This window comes from Rhodamnia argentea, chromosome 1, assembly GCF_020921035.1.
Source record: "Rhodamnia argentea isolate NSW1041297 chromosome 1, ASM2092103v1, whole genome shotgun sequence".
In the NCBI taxonomy this organism is placed as follows: Eukaryota; Viridiplantae; Streptophyta; class Magnoliopsida; order Myrtales; family Myrtaceae; genus Rhodamnia; species Rhodamnia argentea.
The window spans coordinates 4,468,907-4,496,258 of NC_063150.1; the positions used below are offsets into that span (position 1 = coordinate 4,468,907).

A 27,352-nucleotide genomic window follows, 5' to 3' on the forward strand; every position below is an offset into this window, starting at 1 on the left:
GACATGGACACGTAGAAACAATGGTTTTTTTATTTTTTGGTTAAAAAAATAATGGGTTGACACTCCAATTTATGTTCCAAAAAGAAAAAGATTGCTCCATAAAATTCTGAAACAAACCTTAATTTATGACTTGGCAAGGGCATTGATTGCTCGTATGCATAGCAAATGAACAGAACATCACATGAATGTGTATTTAGGTGAATTTATTTCACGAAAAATAAATAATTTGAAAAATATTTTTCAAAAATAATCATTTGAATCACTTACAAAAATGAATAAACGAAAAATATCTTCACAAAATTATTTAGACATAAACTATTATTATTAATTGACTAATTATTTTAAGAAATCATTTTTCGCCCAATAAATGGAGCCGTGTACTTATTTTCATTGCACATTTTACACGAAGACTGAAAAGAAAGTTGATGAGTTCATAATGGTCCTTTTCCGCTGTTTATCACGCAAGGGAAATATGGCAAGAGCCTCTAGCTAGGCTTGAACTTCTCCAAACAACAAGATCAAGCACTATGAACCATATTGATCACTACGTCTTTATTCTCTTCAATCCAGAACCAGACTTTCGAGATTCTAAAATTCCGTCCAACTACATTGAGAAAATAAAGTAAACTGGAACATTCATATAGACATTGTGTGCTTACGATTCCCATGAACCCATCTCCTGCACTCGATTCATGAGCCTTTCAGGAATCCTTCAACTCCGCCCTCGACAAGAACTTCATGCAAATCGGCGGCTTCACGCCCGCAAGGGCGAGTATGGAGCTTGGCAGACTCCATATCCCTTCCCCGCAAATCAGTCCTGAGGCGACTGCCGGTACAAACGCATCGGCCTTGGTCTTGTTGCTCCTCTCCCACAAGTACACAATCAGGCTTCCGATGCACATGTCGATAGCGAAATACGATCCCAGGTAAAACGGTATTGCCATGGCCATTGGAAGCGGGATGAACCTGGAGTACTTCTTGGGGACTGAGTCCCTGACCGCGTTTATGACTATTGAGGCCGCGAAGAATCCGTAGCAGAGAGAGAGACAGTGTTTGGGCAATGACGAAAATCCCTCCACTCCTAAGATGGCCATGTTTCGGTAGATGTTGGCATAAGGGGCGGGATACGCGCTAGTAGGAAGACCTAGGTCCTTGAATGCCTTGTAGAACAGCCAGAAGACACATGGAGATATGACACAGCCCATCGCTGTTCCGATCACCTGACTCACAAACATGGACCGAGGGGAAGCTAGGGTCAGATATCCAGTCTTGAAATCCTGAGTCAGGTCGGACGCTGTGGAGACGATGTTCATCATGACCCCGCAAGCGGCAAGGCCGGCGAGGACCCCGCTGTGGGACGCGCCGGCCCACGACCCAACCACGAAAATGGCGAGCTTCCCATAGGTCGATGCGAGGGACCAATCTGTGAGCCCGCACCCATACGCATTGCAGAAGGCCAAGGCGGGGGCCGCAAGGTACATGATCAATATGTGGTACCACTTGAGCTGGTGGAATATGTGAGGGAGAGATATGATAGAGATTATCGCGATCACGATGTAGCCTCCGAGGGCGAAACTCGTGGGGATTTGGTCCTTGAGGAAGACGCTCGTTCGACGTTGGTCATCAAAGGAGAGTTGACCGGACTCGGTGGCAGAACCGTTCACGACCCTCGGTAGATTGTTTTTTCCCCGGACTTGATGATACAAACCCAAGATGGTCCGGCTGAACACTTTACAGAAGTTGTAGAGGCCATCGCCGAGGATCATGGCGATGGATATGAATACCTATTCATGAAAGAAAGCGTGTAAACAAAGAGGAGCATAGCAACAAAGAGTTTGAGCCTAGCCGTTCTTCTGGAACTTCGATCGACATTACCTTGTAACCTTGAAGGCCGTGCGTGTCGCTTGGTTTCAGGTGAGCGGAATACCAGTCACCCTCTTTTTTCCCAATAAGAGGCCACATCAAGCCCCAAGACAGTATTCCCCCAAGAAGCACCGATATGTTAATGATGTAGGGGCAGATCATCCCGACACCAACGTACGTTGCAGAAAAATCAAAGTAGAACCTGCATATTTGTCCAAAGAATCATCTAATGAATTCCCCTGTTTACTTTAGGCCTAGTCGTCCAAGATAGAACGAGAACTGAAATTTATACTTCAGATAAATCGAAACCGCGTCTTGCGATCACCTGTTCTCAAAAGCTTTCAGACCCAACGTTGGAAAGTTTGCAAACCCACAGCCATCTGCAGCAGTGTAGAACCATTGGAAGAATCCCCAGAAGAAACTGAATGAAAAGAATTTGCCCAGTGCTCTCACTTGTTTCCTGCACGATCCCGAGAAAGCGTGCCCATCAGAACAGGCAAGATCAAATTTCAACACATATAAATCACTCTACTAACTTAGCTTGCTTGGCTCCTTCAGGGGTGTGGAAACTGTTGATAAGATGAGCAGTCGCAGTACCACTTGGATATGTCAATTTGAAATCAATGATCATGATCTACGTGGAGAAAATGTTTATGCAATGTTAATCAGCACGTAACATAAAATCGTCAGAACCCTCGAACGATTGATGTCCATGTTCTGCTCGGTAGAACCGTCAAATTTAATTACCTTCCTGAGAGGCACCACTGCCATGAGCCCCACAAAACTGACGATCAAGAGGAAGCCGATAATCCAGCCTAATGACGGGTCCTTGTAGTCATTTGTACCGGGGGCGCTCCCCGACTGGTTTGCGATGCGTCCGCTCATTGCAAACAAGTAGCTTCCAAAACCTCCTGCTCGATTGAGATTGGGAAAAATCATACCAAAAAACCAATCTTTCATTCTCTAACCCAATGATACAACGTGATACAAGATACAGAAATAATAAAAAAGTGATTTTTAAGGGTAAAATGGGCTAGAAGGGTCGTTACCGCTGAAGGTGATCCCAGCCGAGGCGACAACACAGGTCTGGATCACAGTGTTCTCTTGCCTCGTGAAGGGGACCTGCAACATCCCGGACTTCTCCAGCACTTTGGTCCAAGTCTTGATGAAGAAGAAGCCCAGAAGCCCAGCAGACACGTTCAAGGACGGGATAATCCCAGTCGTCAGGTTCAGCTTCATCACGATGAAGCTGAACAAGACGCTGAGCACGAGGCTCACCACGAAGGCCCTCACCGTCAGTTGTTGCCTCCATGAAGGGACCTCCTTGCTCTCGAACACCCTCTCCACCGACATCACCATCTCTTCCTCCTCTTCCTTCTTGGCACGCATCTTGTCCTTGGGCTCGTCCTCGAAGCCGTATCCACTCTCTACACTATCGTCCCTACCCATTCGTGATTTTTCCGGTTTTTACACCGAAAGTTCTCTCCTTTCTGACACAGGAGGGAGATCAGAATCCTGGGTTGTGCATCTTCTTAGGAAGGGCTTTGTGGGTGTGAATCTTTTAATTCTCTCCCTTTTTTATTCAACATTTTCGGTAAGGAAGTAGCAGTAGGGAAGGAATCTGCTAAATGGGGGACCCTTTTGGTAATCAGATTATGAACAATCACAGAGAGAGATGAGATGGACTGAGATTGGCACTGGCTGTTTGTGGGTTGTGGGAGTCACGGTCAACCTCCAACTCATAGGAGGTTGTCTGTAGGATTCTGATTTGGCCTTATCCTGTGACACAATTACCTTTGTGAGGTTTTTCCCCTTTTAAATGCATTCACGCTTCTGTCCCTTCCAATGCATATGGACACAGTCACACTGTATATTTGCTGAATGAATGCGCAACAAACGTTTCTTGGGAACCAAATGAAATGCATCAGCAGACGAAATTCACAAACATTGTATCTACACCTGCTTCCCGAATGGAATCGCTCGGTTCTAATGACTAGAAAAGAAAAAAAAAGAAAGCACCGACTGTTCCTTAAACTGTGGTTGACGGTAGAACTCTTGCCTTGTATGCCGTGAATGGTCTCCATGTGTAGTGCTCTCCCCTTATGGTCCGTTCTGTGACTGAAAAGTCAGCTTAGCTATTGGCTCGCCCTATTTCCACCTCATTGTTGGCTCATCACACCCTCCAGGCATATTGAATTGACTACTTACAGGTCCTGCTCTTGATTTAAGATGATTTCTTACCTTTTTTTTTCTTCTTCTTTATCTTTTGTTTCAATTTTACAGGAAACAAAACCACCTATGCTCGTCTTCAAAAGCTTTTATTAATATGAGGTTCACTCTTGATTTAAGATTATTTCTTACCTTATTTCTCCTTTTTGGGTTTTTAACTTTTCTTTCTTCATTTGGAACAGGATTGGTGTCCTTCTCAAAAAAAAAAAAAAGGCTTATTTGGTAGATAGCTAACTAAATGTTGTGTTTGATCGGAAAAAACTAAATGTTGTGTTAATGAATTGTATATTTCTCTTTTCTGTACTAGGAAACTATTATATAAAAAATAACTTAAGCACAAGTAAGAGTGAAAAGACTCCATCTACCAATTTTAGTAAGTATTTAGTTTAATTATAACTTTAATATAAGTCAGTATGTTGTAGTCTGTGTATTTTAACTACTCAACTTTCATTTTATTCAGGGAATCTAATAGTCTGATTTTTATTTATTTGCGGTCATTGCACGATGTTTCAAAACATACGTAAAAAAAATTAAAAATATGACAATTTAAGTGTATAAGAAAATCCTAAACATCCAGTACTACCAGGCAAATGCCAAAGAAAATGCTCCCTAAAACATTATAACGTAAAATACTTTATATGCCTTGATTACATGATATAATTAACCTTTGATAAAAAAAATTATGGCAATTGTAATGGCATCATAAGCCAACCCGTTCAAACCATTTGCAAAGACATATTCTCTTAATCCATCGGAATTTTCATAAAACAGTCAATGCAAATAAAATTATCAACTGCAATAGTAACAAGTTACATATACATCTTAATAAAAAAATATTGCCCGTTCAGTTGCTTGACTCCCCTAAAAAAGTTATTCTCTCGAAAAAAATTATTTTACCTGAATGAAACAATAAAAGTTTTCAATTACATTAATAAGAGTCATTATTCCCTTAAAATACACACACACACACAGATATATATCAAGGAACAATTTTCAATGTTCAGTGCAAGAAGCTCCAACTGAACTTGTTGACATGATTGATTGTTGTTCTCATATTCATAGTTTCATCATCAGTAGATACATTTAAGCAATTTGGGTCCTCTTCAAAATTGCCTTCCATAGTGACTGTACTACAGAAACAGATACAGTGAAAGATGAATAAATTGTATAAATTGTGTATAATATCCAACAAAAAAAAAAGTTGTGTATAATGCAATGCATTCATCAAACACAATATCCAATGTTTGAGTAAATTCTTATAAACATGTGCTGAATATCGAGGTCGAAAAATTCACAATCATGAGGATTATTTAGGTAAATAAAGTTAATAATTGGCGGAATAAGTATAGAAGAAGACAAACATAAAGAAAAAGTCAAAATGTAATGGGTGTAGAAGAAGCTGCTACAAAAAAAAAAAAAAAAACAGTTGTTTGAAAGGGATGTTGGTAGTTTTGTCTTTTAACAAAATTGAACAAAAGAAAAAGAATAAAAAATGTGAGAAATAATCTTAAATCGAGAGTGAAATCCGCAAAAGGATAATGTAGTCAATTCAACGTGATAGGGATGTTAGGAGCCAATAAGGAGGTGAATTTCCCCAAAAGCATTAGAAGAAAATTGGAATGACATAAAATTTCTCCCCCTTTAGAAAACTCAGATTCTCTTGCGGTATTGCCCACTTTTCTGCACACCCCAAAAGAATGCATATTCTTTCGCGAAAAGAAGAAGAAGAAAGCATATCCCAGAAAGGTATGCAATTAGACCAAAAGAGATTTTGTTCTGTGCCAAATTAAACATTATGTCCTTTCTTTACTTATCATTTCTGCTATATCTTAAATTACCAATTCATCCTTGGGTATCTAAGGCAAAGGTCATACAACAAGAAGATAACTTTCCACTCTGGTTAAGCAGAATATTTACTTCGAATACAAACCAATGCAAATTAAACTGATATTGTTCATGTGCAATGAAGAGCTGGATTTGCTAAATTGGCAGTTTTTCCTATGCAAGTTTGGCATTGCGCTAATGGGTTTGGGATGTCATATATGGAACTGTTTACTTTTCGCGGCTCACATGCATTTATTTTACAGTGATTTTACAGTGCAATTACAGCCGTGGAGGTGCCAAGCAATCTCAAGAATCTTCTACACAAATTTATCTCACCTTTCCTTTTTGTCACGGTTTAATATATTTATTACTCTTTTTCACTATTTTTTTAGGGGCGGCACTATTGCAACCCCTTATATGACTAAATCCACCCAAGTTTCACCAAAAAAACAAAATTACCCTTTATCATTCAATTGCAATTTAAATTGGTGATCTCAAATTTATTTACTTTCCTTATATTTTAATCTATTTAGAGTCTACTCGCCATAATTAAGAATTTCATATGTTTAGGTTTTGTTATTCCATGTATATTGAAGGCACTATGTTTTTTTTATTGTTAGATATTACTTCCATAAATATTTATTTAGTCAAAAAGAGAAATTTTCAAGAAATCTAGTGCCAATCATATTCACGGATAAATTGTTAAGTAGATGAAATCTAATTAAATCAAAACATTGAAAAGAGTGCGAATTTTTTTAAATGCCAGGGAAATATTATTATTTTGGATTGACAAAAAAAAATCAAGATACCTCATTGTGCATAATGTTTTTAGCGTATTCCTATATATTTCTCTAACATCTCTACATAAAAGCATCTCGCCAGTATAATAAGGAAAAAAATAAATTCTTTGATATAGTAAATAAAGAGACATAATATATATACATATATATACACACATTGTAGACTCATGAAATTAATACAAATTCAACATGAAAGGGAGCTTTTGAGATAAGCCGTACTAAAAATTGCATAAGTTGTTATAAGATCAATGGTGAATAAAAGACTTTTTAGTTTTATACTATATCAAAGAATGTTTTTTCCTTACTATTAACGAGATGATTTTAGATAGAATATGTACATCATTATAGGAATATTTGAAATGCAATTTTCTTTAATACGCTAAAAAATATAACATGCGAAATGCTCAATTATGGTAACTTTCATAAATAGAAAAAGAAATAATAGAAAACACAACGAGAAGGGCCATCACTTTAAAATGCAATCGAAACACCGAGGGCAATTTTGTCTTTTCAATGTAAATGGGGGTGGATGTAGTTATTTAGAGGGTGGCAATAGCGTCACCCTTTTTTTTAAGCTAAGAAACTGTTTTGAACGATTATATAATGGTTTGCTTCTCTTTTAATGTGACGCTCCAGAACGTCATGCACTACACATTGTCTTTTAAATCTCTTTACTTTTGTTATTAGTATGCAGAAGCATATTCAAACATTCAGAACGTCCCACGAGATAATCACACGAGTTTAATTAATGTACTTGTGCATCTTTACTTATATAGAACTTCGGTTTTTACGGCCTTAAGACATCATACAACCAAAATGCAAAATGCCAAAGTCTCGGGAAGGTCATGGGTGGCCTATCTCCCTATACTAAAAATCTGCTTGGACAACGGCCACGTCGTACGTTACGATCGGCAACCGAGTCCGCCTACCCGTCATTGTCGTTGTCCCCATCAAATCCCCTCAACCGATAAGGGTTGCATTCTGGGAGACCCACGTCGACCCGGATGATGGAACTATACCTAGTAAAGGTTTACATTGACTCGGGTATGGGTACATCTGCAAGGATACCCTCAAAATATATAGGAGCTCCATAGCGTTATCGGAGGGACATCCATTCTGTACATTTGAAAAATAATGAATGAAATGAGCCGAGGTCCGTTTAATGAAATCTCTAAGTCTAATATATGAGTTCACCTTAACGCTTAACCCGACATGCAAATGACAAATACCTCATGGAATTCATACATGCATGGGCATAGGCATTAACTTTTCTCATGTGATGGACATTGTCGTATGATGTTTTTCATACGGTACAAGCGGATGGCATATTAAATCGTGATGCATCAATATCACCTAGTCTCTCATCATGTTCAATATTAACGTACATATGTGTATTCTCCTGAGCATATATTTTCGTCTTTTCTTATTCTCCATGTTGGATACTAAATCCGATCTAATACATACTCAAAACAACGGAAACATGCCCAATAAATCACTAGATTCACTGATCGACGAAGATACATCACGAGGACATACCTTATTAATCACCGATTAGATGCCCTTTGCGATCTCGGAGTTTTTCTCTGTCAAACAACAATTGACGATGGGAGGAGCGTTCTGCGTTTTCTATTTTCTTGAAGTGACAGAATGAAGTTACGGGGGAGAACGATAGAGAGCACGTCGGTTATTTGACGTTTTTATTCAACCAACGTGGTCCTTCACGTTTGAGCAAATAAGCGCTCACTGGGGTGTGGTTGCCCGCATGGGCACACACCGTATCTCCTGTGGACCCCACTTTAATATTTAGTCTAATATCTCCCACTCGCCCATGTAGGGCAAACAACTCCTATTTGTCCATGGAGGACTAACAACTAAACTTTTTTATCTTCGCAAAGTTCATATTGGCAAATAATCCTTGTGACCAGCATACATTGAGAGCTCGTTGTCATATATCCGTTGGGAGTATATGACAGCTCTAAAATTGGGCATAAAAAGAAATGAATTGTATGCTGTACCATAGATCGATCAGTCACATATAAATTTCTCACTAGATCTCATTTTAAAATTGACATATTATATTCACAATTATGATCATACCAAATAATCATAATTGACCGGTCTGTGAATATAATTCATAATGTGACTTAAAACTCCAAATCAATCTTCCTCATTCATTAGATCTCTCAATCTCGGTTCAGCTCGCTTTTCTAGAAATGTCCCTTTAGATCGAATCAATTTCATGACCATAGGCAACACCCTAAGATAGCAAACACTAAATAGAGACCTTGAGAATAATGAAGAGTCATGAGGGTACTTAAAATGAGGAATTTTATCCACGAGAGTCTCACACGGCACATAGAAGTTGAGATCAAAAACTCTTGCCTACTCTCATTGGTCGATAGTGCATACGTAATATGAAATACGTATTACGGTATGTTCTCCTTCCCTATGGAGCGTATGTCTTTCTATTTTAATACCGTACGGATGCTCATCTTGACATACTCGGTGTCTAACTTGAGTTCACGTAACAACTCTAGCCAAGAGTTTTCATCAGAACTCTCATCCGGCGTTTAAGACAGATAAAGCGAAATATGTGGATTATTTTCACTTCCGGACATTGTAAGTAATAAGTCCTCATCTTAACATCGTGTTAAGGCGGTATTATTATTTTAAGCTTGAGCTTTCAATTATCACCTAGATAATAAGCTTAAAATTGCCTCATCTCTATTCACTACATAAATAAATAGAGACGGTTACCCGTGTGAATGGGCTAACCTCTCATCCGTCCGACATACCTTTTCAACATATAGTGCACCAAGCATTAATATGCATGAATATCAAATAAACTTATAGACTTTAATATTGATAAACAACATCATCAATTATTGACGTTCGGGGAAAAATTACAAATATTCAATACATTAACCTCTACGCAGTCCTAGAGTCTTTATATGACCAAAGAAAGCATCTCTAGGAATTGGCTTTGTCATGGGATCTGCTAACATTCTATGCGTAGATATATACCGTAGGTTCACTTCCTTTCGTGCTTCCATATCCTTGACATAGTTATACTTAATGTCTATGTGTTTGGTCTTACTATGAAACTTAGGATCCTTAGTATAAGCCATTGCTGCTTGACTATCACAATAAACCTTCACAGGTTTTGCAGCATCTCCTGTAACACCCAAATGATCCATAAATCTTCTAAGCCAAACACCTTCTTGTGCTGCCGCCGATAATGCCACGAACTCGGCTTCCATGGTGGATAAGGCTATACTTTGTTGTTTCTTCTTGCTCCACGATATGACGCCATTATTCGGTAAGAATACATTTCCAGAAGTGGATTTTCTCTCATGCAAATCTCCCCCCCGGTCAGCATCAGTGTAGCCCTCTAGGTGCAGATCACTTCCTTGATAAGTTAGCGAGTAATCGGCGGTTCCTTTCGGATACCTCAAGATTCTCTTAACGGTAATCCAATGTGCTTGACCTGGATTGGATTGGTATCTACCGACCAATCCAACCGCATAACAAATATCGGGTCTTGTACACATCATAGCGTACATGAGACTTCCAATAGCACCGGCATATGGAACGTTTTTCATACGATCTTGCTCTTGTGGAGTCTTAGGACACATTCTTCGGCTCAACCCATTACCTTTTGCAATAGGAGTATTAATGGGTTTGCAATCTTGCATACAAAATCGTTCGAGAATTTTATTGACGTACGTCTCTTGCGAAAGAGATAATGACTTTTTCGAACAATCTCTCGAAATCTCAACTCCGAGAATGTATGTAGCTTCACCCATATCTTTCATTTCAAAATTAGAAGATAGCCAACTTTTGACTGTCTTCACAAACTCCATATTATTTCCAGCAATCAATATATCATCAACATATAATGATAAAATTACAAAGTGACCTTTGGACCTTTTGATATAGACGCAATTATCTTCATTAATTATTTCAAAATCATATGCCACTATGGCATTATTGAAGCGTATATACCATTGTCTTGAAGACTGCTTAAGGCCATATATCGATCTCAAAAGTCGACATACCTTTTGTTCTTGGCCCTTTTTAACAAACCCAACGGGTTGTTCCATGTAAATCTCTTCATCTAATTCTCCATTGAGAAAAGCGGTTTTTACATCCATCCGATGTAATTCAAGATCCAAACTAGCCAATATTGCTAGAATGAGGCGAATCGAGGTAAATCTTACCACGGGAAAAAAAGTATCTTCATAGTCAATTCCTTCCTGTTGGTTATATCCTTTCGCCACAAGGCGTGCCTTATATTTCTCAATTGAGCCATCGGTCTTGCGCTTTATTTTGAGAACCCATTTGTTCCCAATGGCTTTGCGTCCTTTTGGAAGATCAACCGGTTCCCAAACTTGGTTTGATTTCATTGACTTCATCTCTTCTTTCATCGCTTTCATCCATCTTTCCTTATCAGGTCAAGATAGAGCCTCATTCACATTTCTTGGCTCATCTTCATCCAATGGAGCGATCATGAAAGCTTCCCCTTCAATTTCAAAACATCGTTGAGGAATGCTTTTGCGACCGGTTCGGCGCGAAGAAGATTGTACCAAGGGTACTTCGTCCTCCAATACGCTTCCACTTGGACCGGATAATGACATTGATTCATCAAGTAGTTGCAATGGAGATTGGTTTGTATTCAACTCCCCACCTCTCACATTGCTTCCACTTGGATCATTATTTCCAACGATCTCATTATCTTGATCCAATGTCTCAAATAGGAAACAATCTTCACCTATTTCGCCCTTTCTTGGAAATTCATTCTCTAAGAATGTGACATCTCGTGATTCAAATTCAGTCACATTTCCACTTTCTTGCTCACCTATGAACACATATCCTTTTGAGTGTTCTGAGTACCTTATGAAGATACTCTTTTTGCCTCTTGGTCCTAATTTTCCATATTTACGTGAGGACTCATGAGTATAAGCAGCACAACCCCAAGGTTTGAGAAAGATTAAATCGGGTTTCCGAACTGTCTACAATTCATATGGGGTAGAAGTGACTAATTTGGAAGGCACTTGGTTAAGTACATAGGCAGTTAATAAAGCATCGCCCCAAAAGACAATCGGTAAATTAGCTTGTGCTATCATGGACCTAACCATTTCAAATAGGGTTCTGTTTCGTCTTTCGGCAACATCATTTTGTTGCGGAGTGTATGGAATAGATAACTGTCTATCTATTCCATTTTCATCACATAGATTTCTGAACTCATCGGATAAATATTCTCGACCTCGATCGGATCTCAAAGCTTTTATTTTCTTTTCTAACTGATTTTCCACTAAGGTCATAAATTTCTTGAAGCAACTAAATGCTTCTGATTTATGAGATAGCAGATAGACATATCCATATCGAGTATAATCATCAATAAATGTGATGAAATAAACAGCACCATGCCTTGCCCTAAATTCATCGGACCACGGATGTCGGTATGAATTAATTGCAATGGAAATTCAGCTCTTGTCCCTTTTCCAAATGGCTTTCTAGTTGTTTTTCCCATTAGGCAATGCTCACGGGTAGGCAATTCAACTTTCTCGATATTACCTAATAAGCTATCTTTAGCTAATCTATTCATTCTTTGTTGGCCAATATGACCAAGTCTAGCATGCCATGTATTCACATCATTCTCATTAGAATTAGAAGATGCAAACAGGGAATAACATACATTCACACTAGCATGTTCAATATCTAATACAATAAAGCCATCCGTGAAATAACCAGAACCATAAAAAGTTGTTCCCAACAACAAATCCACACCATTATTGTGAAAATTCATACTAAAACCAAGTTTGACTAATACCAACACGGAGACAAGATTTCGACGAATCTCCGGAGCGTACAGAACATCATGTAGAAATAAAGTGCGTCCACCACGCATAATAAGTTGGCAAGTGTCAATTCCTTTCACTTCTACTCTGGAATTGTTTCCTACATAAATCCATCTCGCTCCACTTGGAATTCGTCTAAATTCCACAAACGTATTTTGATCTCTGGCTACATGGTCCGTGGCTCCCGAGTCTACAGTCCACAAAGGATGAGATTCAGTTAAAAATACAGAACTTGATACGTAACAAACACTTTTAAGTGTGTTAAGGGTTTCTACCTTCTTCGGCTCACCACGGTCGCGAGCGGAGTGACCCTTCTTGCCACAGTTGTAACATTTCATCCTCGAAATATTCTTCTTCATGGGACGTTTCCCTTTTCTATGCTTCTCAAACTTTGGTTTCTTGCCCGATGGTTCAACTCTTTTGCCTGTCCACTTCTTGAACTTTCCAGGATGCTTGCGCTTGAAGCCCGAAGCTCCATGTGAGCTAGATCCAAGAACATATACATCGGATTGTATCTTAGCGGCCGGAAGGCGGTCCTCCTCTAGCTCCAAATGGCGCACAACATCCTCAAAGGTTGTGACGTTCACATTGTGGGTCGGGTTCACCTTCATGTGTTCCCAATTATGAGGTAAAGAGCGAATTACAGCCTGCACTTGTTGTTCATCGGACAACACATGTCCAGCATCTTTTAGCTCACTAATCATGTTCGACATCTTCCTCAAATGTTGTTTTATATTCTGCCTATGTGGCATCTTATAAGTGTCGAACCCGATTGTAAGTTGCCTCGGCTTGGTGACAGAAGTCCGACCAAATCTAGCATTCAATGCATCCCACATGTCTTTAGCATTTTCATGCTGCCCGAACTCTCTCATGATGTCATTATCCATACTACTCAACAACGTAATGCGAGCAGTTGAGTTCTTTTTCTTCCAGGCAGCATAGGCTTCTTTGTCTCTTACGTGCTGTGCGGTATTACCATCCTCCGGCTCGGTCATGGTCGGGTTAAGAGCTTCCAGTGCCTCTAGTTCTTCAAGTACATATTGGATTTTCCTGCTCCAGATTTCATAATTTTCGCCATTCAATTTCTCACCCTTGTTGAGCTCAGTAACAATATTCTTAGATGCCGTTGCCATAGTATCCGAGTATAACATTTAGCACGTATTTAAAGTCTATTTGTATGCAACAAATGCAATCATATTCATGCATCTCGATTATCTTGGTATATAGTTTCAAAAAAGGAATTCTAAAATCAACAGTTCACTAAGTTCCCCATCATCATCCAGATTTTCTTATCTAAAACCAATACCAATATAATCATCACTTTGTGTTCATCATACAGTTACTAAAAGTTATGAACACTCCCACTCGAAATATATACACATAACATAATGCATATACAAAAATCATCAATACAACAATCACAAGTTCCTAAAAGTCTCCTAAGACATACAAGAAAGGAACTAGCTAAAAATAAAAGTCTAAATATAATAACGTGTGATCCTCCTAGCTCCGGTTACAACATGAGCATATGTAATTTCCTTGGTACAAGGAAAAGAATAATTAAGGTCTCGAGGAGCATTATGAATCAAATCGGGGGCCAAAATCAGCTCCTTTGGACAAAACCTTTGAGGACCCTTGCCTTTACGCCATGGCGCATTACGTCTGCGCCAAGATATATTCATTGCAAGCGATGACGTCTTCATCGCTCCGATCCTTATAAAATCGTGTAAGAAAGGTAGCACGGATTTCTTATATGTGGCAGCATCATTCCACCACGCGCTATTCATCAAACCATGCCATTCTACGGGTATAGTGTTACGTAGTGCATAAAATGCATCTACTGGGGTCATTTCTTGTCCGGCCCATACGATTTCTTGGATCATTTCGTTGACCTTAATAACATGGGTTATAATGTCAGAAGCATTATCCCATTTATAAAGACCCAATATTGTAATCTTTTCCCTTAGAGCTTGCTAAGCTTGAGCTCTCCTTGGCCTTTGAGGTGTTCTCGCATTTCGTCTTACCCATTGCATTGTTCCCGCAACGAATGCAGAACACAAATGGATTACGAAAAATCCAATTATTTTGTAACTATTATGAACATATCATAATAAATAAAATAATAGGTAAAACAAGACCCCTTAGTATTGACCAACAAGACCCTTTTTTGGGGGGGGGTCAACGGTCAAAGTCAACGAGTCAACAGTCAACATGTCAACGGTCAACGGTCGCGGGTCAAAGGTCAGACCGGGTCGGGTCAATAGCAGGTCGCGGGTCGGATCCAAAAAAATAAATGAAATGGGCCGGCCCAATTTCCTCTCCCTTTTGTTTTTATTAAAAGGCATGGGTTTATAATCAAATGGGCTGGACTGGGCCTTTTTCGCTTCAGGCCTGTTTATATAAAACAAAAGGATTTTAGTATTGGGCCTGTTCTGGCCCAATGCGCCGCGGGCCTCCTCTATGCGCGCGGCCCGGCCTCCCCACGTGCGCCGCACGTGCGGCTCGTGGCTCGCCGCGCGTAGCGGCTCCGCCGGCGCGTGCCGGCGCGTGGCCGGCCTCCCGGCCTCCTCCGGCGACCAAATTTTCGCCAAAATTTTTGTATTTTCGAGACGAACATGATGGTATATTCATAACTCAAAAAATGGCGAACAAAAATGGCATAAAAAGGAACGAAATGCCACGGCCCCGCGGGACTCCGCCCCGTCGCGGCGCGTGTGCGGCGGCGTTCGGCGGACCCTCGAGGCCGGCGACCACTCAAAACGATTGTCTCGACGAGCCCGTTCTATTGGTATGTTTAATTTACTATTTTGACGAACAAATCATAATCAAAAGGCTATGAACAGTAACTTCGCGATTAGGGTTAAAAATCTTTAAAACGCGCCATATCAACACAAAACGATCAAGAATCAAGTAACACACGCTCCGATACCAATGTTGGATACTAAATCCGATCTAATACATACTCAAAACAGCGGAAACATGCCTAATAGATCACCGGATTCACCGATCGACGAAGATACATCACGAGGACATACCTTATTGATCACCGATTAGATGCCCTTTGCGATCTCGGAGTTTTTCTCTGTCAAACAACAATTGACGATGGGAGGAGCGTTCTGCGTTTTCTATTTTCTTGAAGTGACAGAATGAAGTTACAGGGGAGAACGATAGAGAGCACGTCGGTTATTTGACGTTTTTATTCAACCAACGTGATCCTTCACGTTTGAGCAAATAATCGCTCACTGGGGTGTGGTTACCCGCATGGGCGCACACCGTATCTAATGTGGACCCCACTTTAATATTTAGTCTAATACTCCATAACACTCCAAGTGCTTCTCAACACACGGGGCATCTTGACACGCGAGGCATCTTGAAGCATTTCTCGACGGCATCTCCACTGGATAGGGCATCTTGCCTCCCGACAGACGGGGCATCTCGACACACGAGACATCATTGCCACCATCAAGTGGACGACAAAATACTTTCATAACATTATCCACATTCTTCATGCAACAGTGATGCACATGAAGATGTTCAAAAATTGATGCTATGTGCACAATTATTAATATATTCAAACCTTCACTATAATACAAATATCATGGGTTCATGCAACACTCATGCGAAGGGTAATGTCCACTTACCTCCTCTCACGTTCTCATGTCAAGAAAGACATCTTGCAATCAACATCTTCAGAGCAACATGTTCTATAATAAACACTTTACCTTGAAGTCAATGAATGCCTTTATCGATTCTTTCTTTTATTCATTATTATTTTTAATTTTTTTTAGTGAGGACCCAGCGATGGCATAATTTTGCCATTGATATTGTCTCACTGCCATCGATAACTTTTCTTCTTCTTCTTCTTTCATAGATTGGAGACCCCATCGACGGCAAACTCCTACTGCCATCGATGGAATCCATATTCCATCGATGGCATTTTTCCTCTATTTATTTTTCTTTTAACGAAAATTCGACAAGAACTTTTGGGCCAGTTTTCAATACTTCCATATCAACAACTACATACATAATTCTTATTCTTTCACACTCTTCTATCAAAATATTGTCAATCATCGATGCAAATCAAGAAACAATGATAACTCAACGTGCTATTATTAAATTTTAACTACACTTTGACATCAAATTCAAACAAAGTTAACAAACGTCAATCAATCAAGTCAAAAATACTAAGTACATCAACCTGACTGAGTACTTAGAGTCTTCACTTACCTCAAAGGAAACTTGAAAAAGCATTTATCACCTTGAAGATGATTACAAGATAAGGTCTTTGGAGGAAAACTTCCTCAAGAGTATTAGTTTGCAAGAGTTACGGCCAAGGTGAAAATAGCCTTCTATGATTACCAAGGTTAAAATACTTGGTGTAAGTTTGTCCTTAAGGTAAAAGTACTTGTGTCAAGCATATCTTGAGCCTATGGCCAAGTAGAAGAAAAATAGATGACTAATATGAAGAGAGACGAGAGTGTCCGCATCCATAACACAAGTGCTCTATCATGCTAAGAGAAACCTGAGTGTCTTGACTCCAATTAAGACACTTGTGATATCATGCACTTGCTAAAATGACAGGTAGTCTTTTATGTGGCTTACCAAGGGAGGTATATGAAGGTGAAGTGGTGAGCTTGAAGCTTTACCCACGTGCACTTCCACTTTGTTCTTAGTAGAAGTAGATCACTTAATAACAATAATTAAAATACGTAATGAAGTCTATGACTTCTTAAATTCACTAGAATTAAGAGTAATTAATACCAAACGTTAGGAAAAATATTAATTTATTGAATCTAATACTCAAATGTCATTGAACATGACATTCGAGAAAATGTATGTTCTCCACGAAAATTTAAGATAGCCGGAAACAAAATAGCGTTACTCTATACCGCCTACGAACACATTAATCATCACTAATTTAATCGAGTCTAAGGCGATTACAGACACAAAAAATCATAATCCGCGTTTTCCGTAATTCGCAAGATTATCAAGCCAACTACAATTCATCCAAATTATAAGCTAAATAATGTTTAGCTATATAATCTAAACATCATTATTAGATTCAGACATTTCCGGATGTCACAACTCTTCCCCCCTTAAGAAATTTCGTTCTCAAAATTTCGAATTTATATGGTCATTCGAATAGCTGTGGATAGTTGAGCGTCATCTCCTCCTCGGTTTCCAAGTCGATTCTTCCAGATCATGGTATTGCCACAAGACTTTAACTAAGGGAATGGTCTTGTTTTTAAGGACTTGTTTCGTTCGATCTAAATTTTATACCGGCATCTCCACATAGGTCACGCGCTTGTTTACCTTGATGGTCTCGAAATCTAATACATGGGCAAGATCCAATTCGTACTTCCTCATGTGGAAAACAGATTGAACATTGGAAAGTCTTGGTGGTAAAGCCAACCGGTAAGCCAATTCTCCAACCTTCTCGAGAATTTCGAAAGGTCCAACGAATCTTGGATTCAACTTGGCTTTCTTCCCATATTGTGATACACCCTTCATCAATGATACTTTGAGGAGTACGTGGTCACCAACGTTACACTCCAATGGCCTTCAGTGCTTATCCTCATAAATTTTTTGTCGACTTTGGGCAGTTTTAATTCGATCTTGAATCATCTTTACTGCATTAGAAGTAACTTGGACTAATTCTGGTCTTGTTAGTTTTCTTTCTCCCACCTCATTCCAACAAACTATAGTTCTACACGCCCTTCCATAAAATGCTTCAAAAGGAGCCATATCAATGCTTTGCTAAAGTTGTTTGTCGCGACCTGCTTTTCCTTTTCCCGAGGGTCCGATAGGTTTAGAGATATTGCCATCGGACCATGGCTTGGATTCTCCCAAATCCTACTTCGCGTGACTTTTCATTTCATTTTCGTGATTAGAAACCTAAATAGTTATTAGGAGTCACCACTAGCATCTTGGGATTGACTAGAAACTAATCGAGACATGGGAGTGCCATATCGATACCTACGCACTCAGAACTTCTAGGTTCGGAGATTTGTTTACGCTAATTATCTAATTAGCGCCATTTCGGTACCTAATCATTCTGCTTGTCATTCAAAGTCTACATATATCTAACCAGTGCCAGATGAACAAATAAAAGTAAACTGGAACATTCATATACAACATTGTTTGCTACAATTTCCATAAACGCATCTTTCACCCTCTGATTCATGAGGGGTTCAGGAACTCGTCAACTCTGTTGTTCACCACCCTGGACAAGAACTTCATGCAAATGGGCGGCTTCACGCCTGTGAGGGCGAGTATGGAGGTCGGCAGAGCCCATATCCCATCCCCACAAATCAGTCCCGATACAAACGCATCGGCCTTGGCCCTGTCGCTCCTCTCCCACGAGTACAAAATCAAGCTCCCAACGCACATGTCAATAGCGAAATACGATCCTAGGTAAAAGGGTATCGCCGTGGCCATCGGGAGCAGGATGAACATGGAGTACTTCTTGGGGACTGAGTCCCTGATCACGTTCATGACTATTGAGGCAGCGAAGAATCCATAGCAGAGAATGAGGCAGTGTTTGGGCAATGACGAAAATCCCTCCACTCCCAATAGAGCCATGCTTCGGTAGATGTCGGCATAAGGGGCAGGGTACACACTAGTAGGAAGACCTAGGTCCTTGAATGCCTTGTAGAACAGCCAGAAGACACATGGAGATACAACACATCCCATTGCGGTTCCGATCACCTGGCTCACAAACATGGACCGAGGGGAAGCTAGGGTCAGACACCCAGTCTTGAAGTCCTGAGTTAGATCGGCTGCTGTGGAGACGATGTTCATCATGACCCCGCAAGCGGCAAGGCCGGCGAGAACCCCGCCGTGAGACGTGAGGCAGAGATATGATAGAGACCAATACGGGGACCAGTCTGTGAGCCCGCACCCATACGCATTGCAGAAGGACAAGGCGGGGGCCGCAAGGTACATGATCAATATGTGGTACCACTTGAGCTGGTGGAATATGTGAGGGAGAGATATGATAGAGATTATCGCGATCACGATGCAGCCTCCGATGGCGAAACTCGTGGGGATTTGGTCCTTGAGGAAGACGCTCGTTCGACGTTGGTCATCAAAGGAGAGTTGAGGGGACTCGGGGGCAGAACCGTTCACGACCCTCGGTAGATTGTTTTTTCCCCTGACTTGATGATACAAACCCAAGAGAGTCCGCCTGAACACTTTACAGAAGTTGTAGAGGCCATCGCCGAGGATCATGGCGATGTATATGAATACCTATTCATGAAAGAAAGCGTGTAAACAAAGAGGAGCATAGCAAAAGAGAGTTTGAGCCAAGCCGTTCTTCTGGAACTTCGATCGACATTACCTTGTAACCTTGTAGGCCGTGCGTGTCGCCCGGTTTCAGGTGAGCGGAATACCAGTCACCCGCTTTTTTCCCAATAAGAGGCCACATCAAGCCCCAAGACAGTATTCCCCCAAGAAGCACCGATATGTTAACGATGTAGTGGCAGATCATCCCGACACCAACGTACGTTGCAGAAAAATCAAAGTATGTCATGTATAGATTAAGTGTATTAGGCTGGTGTTAAAATTCACCATCTCTTCTAGATGAAATAGGGTTGATTTTTTGGGACCATAATCGGGCTATGAGATGCAATTAGTAATAAACTACCTTATCATTCCAAGCAAGACCGACCACAAAGTTCCCGGCAATAACTTGTGTGTAATAGTTGTGGAGTGAGACGTGAGTTAAAAAATATAAACCGTTAAAATGGGTGAAATAAATGAAAATATATCGAATAGAATTGTTTGTATTTCGGAGAATTTAGTACTGTGTAATGGACCATTTCACTTTGTTTATGTACTTTAGTACGGACCGGTAAGATACTCGTGCATTTCGCCGGCTTACATGATTGTGAGATTATCTTTTAATATCACAATGCACATGGTCGAAATTTGAAATTTTGACAAAAATTGAATAGATGTGTAAAAGCTCAATTCGGCTGAAAAGTATGCATTTATCAGATGGCTCTAAGAAATAACCATGTTAAGAAGGACGCCTGCGATGTATGAAAGAGTCAAACTTCTATAAAGTTTAATATAATAATCCTTTCAGCAGGTATATAAATTTTTTATTATTAAATTTACAATGAAACTGTTGTTTTAACATGATATAGTTGTGATGGAGTTGTTGCCCTAGGCCTAGTAGTACATTTTATAGTTTGCTAATATGAGCAACTGTTACCGGAAAATTAGAAGTGGCAAAATGGGTCTAGAACCCATATTCAACCCATATTTGATGATGGAGGGTCAAAACTGGGTTAGCTTAAGTGCTTAAGTGGGTTATAAATTGGTTACTTAAAAATCTAATGGGTTCTAAATGAGTTTTAAATGGATCATAAATGGATTAGGCATAAATGAGTTAGGTAAAACATCTAGAGAGTCATAAATAAATTTTTATGAATATTTTTAAAAAATCAAAATTTTTAATATTTTATTATTTTATTATAACATTAATTTCTTTTTTTTTTGTCTTTCTTTTCTTTTTATTTTCTTTTTCTCCTGCCTTGGTCGTTTCCTTGCTTTGGCCACCATTGGTAGGTAACGACCACCGGCTAGCTTAGGGCGAGCTCGGCTCACCAAGATCTAGCGAGCCTTGAGGCTCGGCCGAGTGCTAGCGAGTTCGAGGCTTCGTCGATCCAAGCAAGCCCAAGGTCACCCTAAGTGGACCAACCTAGGCGAGCTCGAGGCTCGCCGAGATAGGGGGAGCCTCAAGCCTGCCGACCTCGGGCAAGCTCGGGGCTCGTCGGGATCCGGCCTCGAGGTCGCCGGCCGGGATCGAGCGACCTTGTGCTTGCCTAGATCGGCCAAGTCGAGGCTCGGCGAGATGCGTCCGGTTGTCGGCGTTCCCACCTTCGCTAAAATCCTGAATATCGGTGGATGGATGTTGCAGCGGAGTTGCAGAAGCGCAGATGGAGTAGGAAGTTTGCGGGAGGGAGGAAAAAAGGGAAAAAAAAAAGAGAAAAGAAAATCAAAATTTTAAAAATAAAATAAATCATAAAATTTGTATTATATGATTTGGTTAAATATTATTTTTAGCAATATAATTTTTGTTATCAAATTATAAGAAACAAGTATTGTATGATTTGGTTAAATATAGAAATGTTTAAGAAATACGGGTTAGGTATGGATCGGATCGGGCATGAGTCATTAAATTTGCATTGGATGAATACGGGTCGGGTATGAGTCGGACCATATTCAACCCGACCTAACCTATCTATTTGACACCTCTACGGAAAATAAATTCATAAATTAATATATATGTGTTGTGTGTATTTATGTATATATGTGTGTCATATGAGAACATATGATAGTAACTGGTAGTATTTTGTTTTGTCATCCAGTTCATTCGATTGAAGTAAGATTGATGATGTAAGGTGCCAAACAAATACCTTTGTTTCAATGTTGATTAGAGATACGCAATGAAATAAGATCAAAAATGAAGTGGGGGCATCGGGATCTCTTCATATAAGGTGTAAAGTTTTACGTATTGAAAAGAATGATGTATAGTTAGAAGCATTATTTAAACTTTAAGTATAAGAAATATACGGTAAAAGAGCATTACATGGAGTTGGTAAGTTCGAATCCCACTTTCACCAATGTCATTCTCACCCAATCATAGGGATTATTGTCCAAAAAGTCCAAAATTCATTGTGTAGAAGTCAATTCAATTCCAAACTTTTCAAATTTAATTTATTTAGTCCTAAAATTTTTTACGATTTTCAATGTGGTCATTTCAACCAATTTTGGCTAGCGCTAACCTGGACGATTTTTATCATTCTTAATTATTGACTTTTTTGCATTTTTTTCCTTTTCCTTTTCCTTTTTCTCCTGTGGCCTATCTCGGTAGTGGTTCGGGATCAGCCGCAAGTGAGGGCTGCACTCGCCTAGATCTAAGCAAGGGTCTCATGGCCCTCACCAAATCAGCCCTAGCTAGATTTAGGCAAGGGGTGGTATGCGAGGGTGGCCCTCACATGTGCCCAGGTTGTCAGCCATCGCCAAGAGCAGCCATTGTAGAAAAGGAAATTAATAGGTGAAGAAAAGAAAAGAAAATCGGGAACAAATCTAGCGGAGGCGAGGTGGGAAAAGTTTCAAAAATTTTAAAAGAAACTACAAATATTGTCTAAGTTAATATCAACTGTGCCACGTAAACAAGCAACATTAATTGAACAGCTATGTCGGACGGTTTCCTATTAAAATTGGCGAGAAGTGTTACATTGAAAAATTTTCAAAAGGTTTAAGATTAAATTAATTAAATTGAAAATTTTATAACAAAATTAGCCGCCACACAACAAATTTAAAGTTTGTGGATCATTATTTCCCGATGGTACAAGCTTCAAAACCCTACCTTTCTTTGTTTTTATGCTTGGGGCGCATGCACTTTAACATCTTTAGTTAGATGATTTAGGGGAGAATTTAAAAAAAAAATTCTTATTTACAATTGTGCAAATTCAGTTCTATACTTTTCTTTGACAATTCAATCTTAAATCTTTTGTAATTGTGTCAATTCAGTCTATTTGACCTACCGACACTGATGTGATCGCCAATCTTGACGTGCGCGCCGCTGGTGTTGATGTAGAAATTTTTTAATAATATTTTAATATTTTTCAAAAAATTTAATAATTTTTAGGAATTTTTATGTATCTCCTCCTTCTTCTTCTTCTTCTTTTTTGGTTGGGCCGGTAGGAAGCTGCTCGCCCAACCAAAAAAAAATAAAAATAAAAAAGACTAGAAAAATTATAAAAAGAATAATTCAAAAATTATTAAAATGTTATTAAAAATTTGCCACATCAGCACTAGCCGGGCTAAATGGACTAAATTGACAAAAAAAATTAGGGCAAAATTGGTACAATTATAATAGGTTTTGGACTTTTTTGGTAATTTTTCCATGATTTAGTCATGTTGTCTTTGCATCGAGTCCGAGCTCGGGAATTTCAAAAGCTTAATGAACTATAGCTAGAGCTAGGGGTGAGCGATTTCACATTTCGTACAGGTTCCATTAAAACCTCAAGTTTATCCATCGAAATAGGTTCCTCATTTTTGGAACCTAAAACTTACCCTTCATGCCCTAGAACTTGAAAATCACCTTATGACAAGTTCCAGCGTCGGTTTACCCGGGTTTCACATGTATTTTTAATTGAACCATTGCAATAGTTAATTTTGAGTTATGAATTCTAATTTGAGTCACTTTTCAATGTATTCTTTTTTTTTGTCAAATAGTCAATAAACTTTGGCTCAATGTGCCATTAGGTCACTAGACTTTTTATTTGTTCAATTTGACCTTTGAACTTTAGCACAATGTGTAATGTGATTCATTAACTTTTTACTTGTTCAATGTAGTCCCTGAACTTTTGGTACATGATCAATTTAGTCACTGGACCATATGAAAATGTTAATTGTTGTCCCCGATCTTAAATTAATATAAGGACTACATCGAACAATTTCATTTAGTTCGGGGACTATACGTACCAAAAGTTCGGGAACCTCATTAAAAAATTAAAAGTCCAAGAACACATTGATCATTAGGCTAAAGTTTAAGGACCACATTGAACGAATTTAAAGTTTAGGAACCACATTACATGTTGGATCAAATTTCAGGGATCATTTATGTCATTGTTCTTGTATTTTTTTTTTTTTTTGTCTTTATAATTTACCAAATTTTTATTGAATTACTAATGTTTTATTGGGTTAATACGGTTAAAATCTCAAACAAGTACCCATGATATATTCACCTCAAATTAAAATTCCAAACTAATTTTTTTATTTGGTTAAGACCATAAATCTCGCTCAAAATCCTTGTGTTGCATCAAGTGACCGGACCGTCAGGCTGATTTCACATAACAAAGGCACACCTCATTGGCTTTACATATTTCATACTAGAACCAGATTGCGTAAGGATATGGATAAGTAGCAACGATGGGTAGATACCCCATCAAATTTTCAATTCAAGCTCCAGAAAGAACAGGAAAAAATTGCTCCATAACATTCTGAAACAGACCTTAATTTTTGTAACTTGGCAAGGGCACTGATTGCACGTTCGCACGACAAAATTAACAGAACATCAACATGAATTATGCACTTTTACGAGAAAGGGTGATGAGTTCATGGTCCTTTTCCTCTGTCTATCACGTTTCCGAACAACAATATCAGCAAAGTCCAACATTTAGTTATACTATGACCCATATTGAATCATTGATGACTACGCTTTGTTCTCTTCAATCGAGAACCTGACTTTGTAGATTACATTGAGAAAACAAAGTAAACTGGAACATTCATATACAACATCGTGTGCTTACAATCCCCATAAACCCATCTTCAGCACTCTTGACTCACGAGGAGTTCAGGAATCCGTCAACTCTGTTGTTCGCCGCCCTGGACAAGAACTTCATGCAAATCGGCGGCTTCACGCCCGCGAGGGCGAGTATGGCGCTGGGCAGAGTCCATATCCCGTCCCCGCAAATCAGTCCCGAGGCGACTGCCGGTCCAAACGCATCGGCCTTGGTCTTGTCCATCCTCTCCCACAAGAACAAAATCAGGCTCCCAACGCACATGTCAATGGCGAAATACGATCCCAGGTAAAACGGTATCGCCATGGCCATCGGGATTGGGATAAACCTGGAGTACTTCTTGGGGACGTAGTCCCTGATCGCGTTTACGACTATTGAGGCGGCGAAGAATCCATAGCAGAGAGCGAGGCAGTTTTTGGGCAATGACGAAAAACCCTCCACTGCCAACATAGCCATGCTTCGGTAGATGCTGGCATAAGGGGCGGGATATGCACTAGTCGAGAGACCTAGGTCCTTGAATGCCTTGTAGAACAGCCAGAAGACGCATGGAGATATGACACAGCCCATGGCAGTCCCGATCACCTGGCTGACAAACATGGACCGAGGGGAAGCTAGGGTCAGATACCCAGTCTTGAAATCCTGAGTCAGGTCGGATGCTGTGGAGACGATGTTCATCATGACCCCGCAAGCAGCTAGGCCGGCGAGGACCCCACCGTGGGACGCACCGGCCCACGCCCCGATCACGAAGATGGCGAGCTTCCCGTAGGTCGATGCGAGGGACCAATCTGTGAGCCCGCACCCATACGCATTGCAGAAGGCCAAGGTGGGTGCCGCAAGGTACATGACCAATATGTGGTACCACTTGAGCTGGTGGAATATGTGAGGGAGAGTTATGATAGAGATTATCGCGATCACGATGTAGCCTCCGACAGCGAAACTAGTGGGGACTTGGTCCTTGAGGAAGAGACTAGTTCGGCGTTGGTCATCAAAGGAGAGCTGAGAGGACTCAGTGGGAGAGCCGTTCACGACCCTCGGAAGACTGTTTTTGTCCCTGATTTGATGATACAAGCCAAAGAGGGTCCGTCTCAACACTTTACAGAAGTTGTAGAGGCCATCGCCGAGGATCATGGCGATGGATATGAATACCTAATCACAAAATCACGCATGTCAACAAAGAGGAACATAGCAATAAAGATAAAAGTTGAGCCAAGCCGTTCTTCTGAAACGATTAACATTTACCTTGTAACCTTGAAGGCCATGCATGCTGCTTGGTTTCAGATCAGCAGAATACCAGTCGCCCGCTTTTTTCTCAATAAGAGGCCACATCAAGCCCCAAGACAGTATTCCCCCAAGAAGCAACGATATGTTAACTATGTAGGGGCAGATCATCCCGACACCAACGTACATTGCAGAAAAATCAAAGTAGAACCTGCAAATTTGCCCAAAGAATCATCTAATGAATTCCTGTGTTTACATTAGGCCTAGCCGTTCAAAATAGAATGAGAACAGAAATTTATTCCAGCGTCTTACCTGTTCTCAAAAGCTTTCAGTCCCAACGTTGGAAAGCTTGCAAACCCACAGCTATCTGCAGCGGTGTAAAACCATTGGAAGAATCCCCACAAGAAACTGAATGAGAAGAATTTCCCCAGTGCTTTCACCTGTTTCCTGCACGATCACGCGAAAGCATGCCCATTAGAACAGGCAAGATCAAATTTCAACAAATCTAATTCACGCTACTAACTTAGCTAGCTTGGCTCCTTCGGGCATGTGGAAACTGTTGATAAGATGAGCAGTTGCAGTGCCACTTGGATATGTCAGTTTGAAATCGATGATCATGATCTACGCGGAGAAAATGTTTATGCAATGTTAGTCATCACGTAACATAAAGACGTAAGAACCTTCAAACCTGTAACAAAAGAAGAAATCAATGTCCATGTTCTGCTCGTTAGAACCGTCAATTTAATTACCTTCCTGAGAGGCACCACTGCCAAGAGCCCCAGAAAACTAACAACGAAGAGGAAGCCGATAATCCAGGACAATGAGGGGTCCTTGTAGTCATCTGCACCAGGGGTGCTCCCCGACTGGATAGCAATGCGTTTGCTCATTCCAAACAAGTAGCTTCCAAAACCTCCTGCTCGAGTCAGATTGGAAACAAGAGAGAAGAATGCGGAGAATGTTCAGGCAATTATTACAATGAAGACCATATCAGTGAATGCAAGAGCAGGGCATGAGCAGCGATTCCAAAACTGTCACGGTGTAAGAGGCCAGTTTCACATAAACAGCAATTTGGTCTGGCAGATGAGCAAAATTGTAGTCTCTTGATGAGATCAGAAGTGATTCGTGTAGGCGAGAAACGATGAAACAAATTAAACAAGCCGGCCGACAAAAGGAACCTTCGAAAGAAACTAGGATTAGGTACACTTTGCAAACTCTGGCCAAGCACTCTTGTGGTATA

At 40.0% G+C, this 27,352-nt stretch overlaps 4 protein-coding genes across 7 annotated transcripts in view; all 4 read right to left on the bottom strand.

Annotated features, from left to right (window-relative positions):
* Positions 1-534: 534 nt before the first annotated feature.
* Positions 535-3,439, bottom strand: LOC115729692 (probable metal-nicotianamine transporter YSL7). Of its 2 annotated transcripts, none has more exons than XM_030660312.2 (7): positions 2,913-3,439; positions 2,611-2,774; positions 2,400-2,497; positions 2,189-2,323; positions 1,876-2,065; positions 693-1,784; positions 535-649 (listed from the first exon to the last, which is right to left on the bottom strand). In XM_030660312.2, the coding sequence occupies exons 1-6, from the start codon at positions 3,310-3,312 to the stop codon at positions 702-704; spliced, it is 2,070 nt and encodes a 689-aa protein (XP_030516172.1). In that variant the 5' UTR covers positions 3,313-3,439; the 3' UTR covers positions 535-649; positions 693-701. The 2 variants fall into 2 exon arrangements, with proteins under 2 accessions (XP_030516172.1, XP_048138342.1); XM_048282385.1 differs by having other exon boundaries at positions 541-655; positions 699-1,784.
* Positions 560-20,096, bottom strand: LOC115757244 (probable metal-nicotianamine transporter YSL7). Its single transcript, XM_048282504.1, has 4 exons — positions 19,917-20,096; positions 18,695-19,825; positions 2,212-2,222; positions 560-643 (listed from the first exon to the last, which is right to left on the bottom strand). The coding sequence occupies exons 1-2, from the start codon at positions 20,064-20,066 to the stop codon at positions 18,758-18,760; spliced, it is 1,218 nt and encodes a 405-aa protein (XP_048138461.1). The 5' UTR covers positions 20,067-20,096; the 3' UTR covers positions 560-643; positions 2,212-2,222; positions 18,695-18,757.
* A 4,732-nt stretch (positions 20,097-24,828) lies between these two features.
* The window catches only part of LOC115757245 (probable metal-nicotianamine transporter YSL7), a 28,540-nt gene continuing 26,016 nt past the window's right edge, over positions 24,829-27,352 (bottom strand). Inside the window, exon 8 of the transcript XR_007199243.1 lies at positions 24,829-24,896. The gene's annotated coding sequence lies outside the window, so the exon portion shown is untranslated. The remainder of the gene's footprint in view (positions 24,897-27,352) is intronic.
* Positions 24,866-27,352, bottom strand: part of LOC125312495 (probable metal-nicotianamine transporter YSL5) — a 28,497-nt gene continuing 26,010 nt past the window's right edge. For all 3 annotated transcript variants that reach the window (XM_048282368.1, XM_030697391.2, XM_048282371.1), the window contains 5 exons: positions 26,865-27,028; positions 26,639-26,736; positions 26,428-26,562; positions 26,137-26,326; positions 24,866-26,043 (listed from right to left, as the gene is read on the bottom strand). In XM_048282368.1, coding sequence (XP_048138325.1) covers positions 24,940-26,043; positions 26,137-26,326; positions 26,428-26,562; positions 26,639-26,736; positions 26,865-27,028 — 1,691 coding nt within the window. In that variant the 3' untranslated portion in view covers positions 24,866-24,939. The remainder of the gene's footprint in view (positions 26,044-26,136; positions 26,327-26,427; positions 26,563-26,638; positions 26,737-26,864; positions 27,029-27,352) is intronic.

Excerpts from the sequence above, each read along its gene's own strand:
- LOC115729692 (XM_030660312.2), bottom strand. The coding sequence starts at position 3,312 with ATGGGTAGGGACGATAGTGTAGAGAGTGGATACGGCTTCGAGGACGAG. Across the intron at positions 2,775-2,912 it reads GGCTGGGATCACCTTCAGCG|GAGGTTTTGGAAGCTACTTG; the intron begins GTAACGACCCTT and ends TCAATCGAGCAG. Across the intron at positions 2,498-2,610 it reads CAGTGGTGCCTCTCAGGAAG|ATCATGATCATTGATTTCAA; the intron begins GTAATTAAATTT and ends TTCTCCACGTAG.
- LOC115757244 (XM_048282504.1), bottom strand. The coding sequence starts at position 20,066 with ATGATCTGCCACTACATCGTTAACATATCGGTGCTTCTTGGGGGAATA. Across the intron at positions 19,826-19,916 it reads ACGGCCTACAAGGTTACAAG|GTATTCATATACATCGCCAT; the intron begins GTAATGTCGATC and ends TTTCATGAATAG.